The sequence below is a fragment of the Nomascus leucogenys genome, chromosome 6 (genome assembly GCF_006542625.1).
Source record: "Nomascus leucogenys isolate Asia chromosome 6, Asia_NLE_v1, whole genome shotgun sequence".
Taxonomy (NCBI): Eukaryota; Metazoa; Chordata; class Mammalia; order Primates; family Hylobatidae; genus Nomascus; species Nomascus leucogenys.
The window spans coordinates 43,385,429-43,391,286 of record NC_044386.1 but is presented as its reverse complement, the minus strand read 5'-3'; the positions used below and the strand labels follow the sequence as shown (position 1 = coordinate 43,391,286).

Genomic DNA, 5,858 nt, shown 5'->3' with positions numbered 1-5,858 from the left:
GCCAAAAATAGGAAAGAAATAATGGTATTCCCAGCAACCTGGATGGAATTGGAGACCATTATTTAAGTGAAGTAACTCAAGAATGGAAAATCAAACATCATATGTTCTCACTTATAAACAGGAGCTAAGCTATGACAACACAAAAACATAAGCATGTTACAGTGGACCTTGCGGACTTAGGTTGAAGGGTGGAAGGGGGTGAGGAATAAAAGACTACGCATTGGGTACAGTGTACACTGCTCAGGTGGTGGGCACACCAAAACTTCAGAAATCACCATTAAATCACTTATGCATGTAACCAAGCACCACCTGCTCCCCAAAAACTATTGAAATAATAATAAAACAAAAGAAAACAAGCAGAAAACAGGAACATATACACCATGGACTGCTACTCAGCCATAAACAGGAATGAAACTATGTCATTTCAGCAACTTGGATGGAATTGGAGGCCATTATTCTCCGTAAAGTAACTCAGGAATCTACAAGCAAATAGTGCACCATCTCACCTAGAAGTGAAAGCTAAGCTATGGGTCCACAAAAGCATGCAGTGTAGTATACTAAACATTAGAGACTCAGAAGTGGGAAGGTGAGAGGAGGGTGATGGAGGAAGAAACTGCCTGTTGAGGAAAATGTAAACTAACTGAGTGATAAGTGCACTAAAATCCCAGACTTCAACACTATACAATTCATCTGTGGAACGAAAGACAACTTGTACTCCTAAAGCTATTGAAACACATTTTAAAAAATTTAACAACAAAATAATAATAATAATAAGCTCGAATTTTAAAACACTAATACAAACTTATTTTGTAAGTACTGATATTATGGAATCTATTGTTCTGTGTGCCATACCTACATTGAATTGGGCACTAATTTCTACTATAGGTATCACAAAAGTCTTTTAACAGTATATTTGAATAGAATTCACAACTACACAATTTATCTATGGAACCTAAAACTACAGGTACCCCTACAAATATTGAAATAACAAAATATATTCAATGTTTTCTGAGCTCAGCTGTGACCTCGGGTCAGCAGGTCAGTGAGGTCAAAGCTGGCTTCTCAGGACCTCGTGGCATTCCCATCATGGGCAATGGCAGGATAGCTCAGCTCAGGTGTCCCTTCCACCTTCATAGGGGAAAAGGAGCTTGAGGGAGCTGAGGGGGAGCACCAGCAACAGTCACATGTGATTCTTTTCTCAGGAAAGCTTTGGCTTATCCGGAGCCAAATCTGCTGGAGGCTACCAGAAGATTTTCATGAGTGTCACTTTTGGGGAGAAAATGTCAGAGGAGAATCCCAGACAGAGAAGTGACCATTTCAAATTTTCAAATTTCCATACCCCCCCACCCCCCTCCTGGAACACTTCATTCTCAAAGGAACTGATAAAACCTCATGATCTCATGCATTGGTGTTTTGGAGCAGATGTGCAATTTGGCTAAATTTCGACTTTATTAAAGAATTTTTTCCACTGTCAATATTTCCATGATGATGGAGAAATGTAAACTTTCAGATTCCCTTCCACACCTAGAACTTTAGGTTACCCACCCACCTACCATCCCTCCCACAAGGCGCACTGCAGAAGGTTCGGTCTCCATTGGGTGTGTGCAGAACCCGGGGACTTGATTGGGTTTTCACAGCCCTGATTAGGTTGAGTATCTAGTGAAGCAGGAAGTACAATGGAAGGTAGCTGGGTGGGTCTAATCCAATCATCTGAGCTCCTTAAAGAGGCAGGGTTTTACTGAGACCACAGAGATCTCCAGTCAGAAAGAGACTGCCTGCGAGGGAGATTCCTGGCCGCTGCTGTGTAGACCAAGGAAACCCAGGACCCTCCCTCCGGGAAGACTAAGCAGCCCGGCCTCCGACCCACAGAACTGAGAGCTGGTAAGTGTGGGGCTGGGTTGGCGGGGGCTAAGTGTGTGGGAGAGTCATGCGCATGGATCTCAACTCACAGGCTCTCTGAATCCTGTCCACAGCACCACTGCCCTCGCTCTCTGACGCCAGCACCGCCTGCAGCCGGCCAGGCTCAGCCCAAGGAGAGGGGAGAGGCTAAGGCCCCGCATCATGGCGCGCACCAAGCAGACCGCCCGCAAAGCCACCGCCTGGCAGGCCCCCAGGAAGCCCCTGGCCACCAAAGCCGTCGGAAAAAGGGCGCCGCCTAAAGGAGGGATCAAGAAGCCTCACCGCTACAAGCCTGGCACTCTGGCGCTGCGGGAAATCAGAAAGTACCAGAAGTCCACGCAGCTGCTCCTGCGCAAGCTGCCCTTCCAGCGCCTGGTGCGCGAGATCGCCCAGGCCATCAGCCCGGACCTGCGCTTCCAGAGCGCGGCCATTGGCGCCCTGCAGGAGGCCAGCGAGGCCTACCTGGTGCGACTCTTTGAAGACACCAACCTGTGTGCCATCCATGCCAGGCGCGTCACAATTATGCCCAGAGACATGCAGCTGGCCCGCCGCCTCCGCAGAGAGGGTCCTTAAGAGCCCAAAGGTAGCTAAGCATAGAATTGGGAGTGGAAACAGGGAGAAATCAGGTCTTGGTGGTGTTTCTGTGTGCTTTTGTTTGTTAATTTCTAATCTACCTTGAGGGTCATAAGGCACTAGTGTCAGGTGAAATATTTCAGTGAGCCAGTTTCAGCACTTCAGCTCTACATCAATTTTCAAGAAACCTGTTCATTTTCACTGGACTATGCCTGTGTTTAGACTACTAACCAAATAAATCTCTTCCTGATGGCAACTCAGTGATGTTTGTTTAACTTGATCAGTAGATGAGACCCACACTTCGACTTTTCCTGTATGCAGCTCTGTGTTTGCAATGCTCCCTGTGTCCTGGGCTGTTCCTGCTAGTTTGCTATGAACGCACATTCAAATCTGCTTTCTAAAATACGAATAGACTCTGTATCCATAGGTCACTTCACATTATGGGAGGCAGTGTGGGTGTGTGTGCGGGTAGGAAAGGGAAAGAGGCAGCCTTTAGAAGTCTGATACCGTCCATCTCTGGCAGTTCAGCGTCCTAGAACATGGTCGCGTCATGGCCATGACTGAGTGACCAGGCTTGGTAGGGAGGTAGCAGGAGAGTCCTGGAAGTGTATGAGACGTGGAGAGAACACGCCTGCTGCAGCCATAATTTTTTCTATTTTTAGTAGAGACAGGCTGTTCCATGCAGTTGGTCCATATGGTCTCGATCTCCTGGCCTCGTGATCTGCCACTTTTTTTATTTTATTCATCTGTTGGCTTTCCCAAAGTGCTGGGATTACAGGTGTGAGCCACTGCCCAGCCATTTTTTTTTTTTTTTGAGATGGAGTCTCGCTCTCTCGCCAGGCTGGAGTGCAGTGGCGCGATCTCGGCTCACTGCACCTCCGACTCCCTGGTTGAAGGCATTCTCCTGCCTCAGCCTCCCGAATAGCTGGGACTACAGCCACTCGCCACCATACACAGCTAATTTTTGAACTTTTAGTAGAGCCATGTTGGCCAAGATGGTCTCGATCTCCTGATCTCATGATCTGCCTACCTCAGCCTCCCAAAGTACTGGGATTACAGACGGCCACATTTTTAACAAGTACCAAAAAATCATGTGATTTTAGACTCAAGGCCAAAAAAGAAATACTGGGGGGAAACGTACTTGTTCCATGTTCCCTATGACAGAAGACTTTGTGTGCCAGAACTTCAGTGTCTCAATCTACCCTGAATTTACCCACAATTTTAATATCTTCCACAAACTCTTAAATTGGCCACACCTGGGTGAAGGAAGCAACCTATTTCATAATCATTTTGACTAAATATTTGGATCGTTTCTGACATCTGGGTTTTTTTCTACATCTTCCTATTTGGAAGATTGGAAGAATAAACTTGTGTGGGACTTTAGCACCCTCTGGATAGCAAACTGCTTTGAAAAAGAAACCCCTTCCAAGAGACTATGGTGATTTCACACTGAAGACAGAAGTTGCTCTGCCTTAGGACTTTGCTTTTTCTGGGTTTTATTTTCTTATCATGATCAGTTACTAGTTCATATTTTCTGCTGAATTTTTTTAAAGGCATTATTGATGAGATTATGGCCTTCTCACAAAAAAAATTACTTTGGTGAAAGTGGATTGAAATTAACAGAACTTAAATTTTTCAATGCTTTTCAAGTACAAGAGTTGAACATGGCATGGTAGGTGAGGGAGTAGGAGGTAGATTTTGACAAACACGATTTTTTCAATTCAGATGATTTCAAATTTTTTGTTTTTATCCAAACTCAGAAAATTTTAATGAGTTGTCAATTCAAAGGTCATTACAAAAAAAATTTGAAGCTAAATCACAATGTAATTTTTGAATTATGATCTCAAAAAATTTGAATAATTGGATGGCATTGCTGTGACAAAACAAGGTTTTTCAGCTCTTTCATCTTTAAAAACAAAAACCTGATGTGGAATCATCTCGTTTTACCAAACGGTAGTCTGCTCCCTTGAATATGTGCCTAAGAAAAACTAATTAAAAACAAAAGAACTTCATCTATCTCATTAATAGGTTCATATAAAAGAAAATATTTTCTTATCAAATAGACTGCTAGATATTCCTATACTCAGCAGTAACTTGAAATTATATAACGTGTCTCTCCAATATTCATGATAGTTATTAAACTATTACAAAAGATCTGACTCCATTCATTTTGTGAGAGCATGGCCCCCTTCTCCGCCATGTATGGAAGTTACCACTCTACTTTGTATCCTTCTTCATAGAAAACGTAACACCGACAAATTATTATTTAAACTTGTCTAATTGGGTTACAACAGTTTGTTTGTTGTACTTTTGAAGACCAGACCCTAGATACTATGCACTTGGAAACAGTGCAGCTAGATTGTTTAAACTTTACTTGGGCACAGGCTAAATACTTTTGGGGGGCAAAGGCAGGCAGGGCGGATGTTAAGGTTATTCCAGAGTGATCACAAATTGTTGAAAATAACTGTGAAGTTGTAGGCTGTACGCGCTGGGTCACACCTGTAATCCCAGCACTTTGAGAGGCGAGGCAGGTGGATCTCTTGAAGTCAGGGGTTCAAGATCAGCTTAGCCAACATGGTGAAACTCCATCTCTACTAAAAATACAAAAATTAGCCAGTGTGGTGGCACATGCCTGTAATCCCAGCTACTCTGGAGGCTGAGGCAGGAGAATTGTTTGAACCTGGAAGGCAGAGGTTGCAGTGAACCAAGATCATGCCACTGTATGCCAGCCTGGGCAACCGAGCAAGACCCCATCAAAAAAAAAGAAAAAGAAAGGAGGGAAGGAAGGGGAACGGAAGTGGAGGGGAGGGGAGGGGAAGGGGAAGGGAAAAAGAAGGAAGGAAAGAAAGAAAGAAGGAAAGAAAGAAAGAAGGAAAGAAAAAGAATGAAAGAAAAAGAAAAAGAAAGAAAGAGAAAGAAAGAAAGAACGAAAGAAAGAGAGAGAGAGGGAAGGGAGGAAGGAAGAAAGGAAGGAAGGAAGGAAAGAAAAGCTGTGAAGTGCCGTCCCTTCATTTGTTAGTCATCTCCTCACTACCTCACCAGTTCCAGCCAGAGGCCACATTTTTCTAGGCAGTCTCCAAATGTACATTATGAGATAGACTTTAATAATAACAGTGAAGCTCCAGGAAAACTTACATTGTTATTAACATGTAATACAACCAGCCATGAAAGCTGTCAAAGATTTTTCCTGGAAAGATATCACTTTCTACAAATTTTCTTCTTGAGAATTGTGGCTATATGACATTACATATTGAGAAGGTTTAGAATGTGTAGGGACACTGAACCTTCTCAGCGAATCCGTTTTTCCTCTTTGAAAAAACAACCCTGTGTTTCTGCTCCTGAGCTGACCTGACCTCTGAGACCTTGATAGGATCTTGTTTCTGTCT

At 43.7% G+C, this 5,858-nt stretch overlaps 1 protein-coding gene across 1 annotated transcript; it reads left to right on the top strand.

Annotated features, from left to right (window-relative positions):
- Positions 1–1,752: 1,752 nt before the first annotated feature.
- LOC115835452 (histone H3.Y) lies at positions 1,753–2,722 on the top strand. Its single transcript, XM_030814041.1, has one exon. The coding sequence runs from the start codon at positions 2,062–2,064 to the stop codon at positions 2,470–2,472; it is 411 nt and encodes a 136-aa protein (XP_030669901.1). The 5' UTR covers positions 1,753–2,061; the 3' UTR covers positions 2,473–2,722.
- Positions 2,723–5,858: the final 3,136 nt, after the last annotated feature.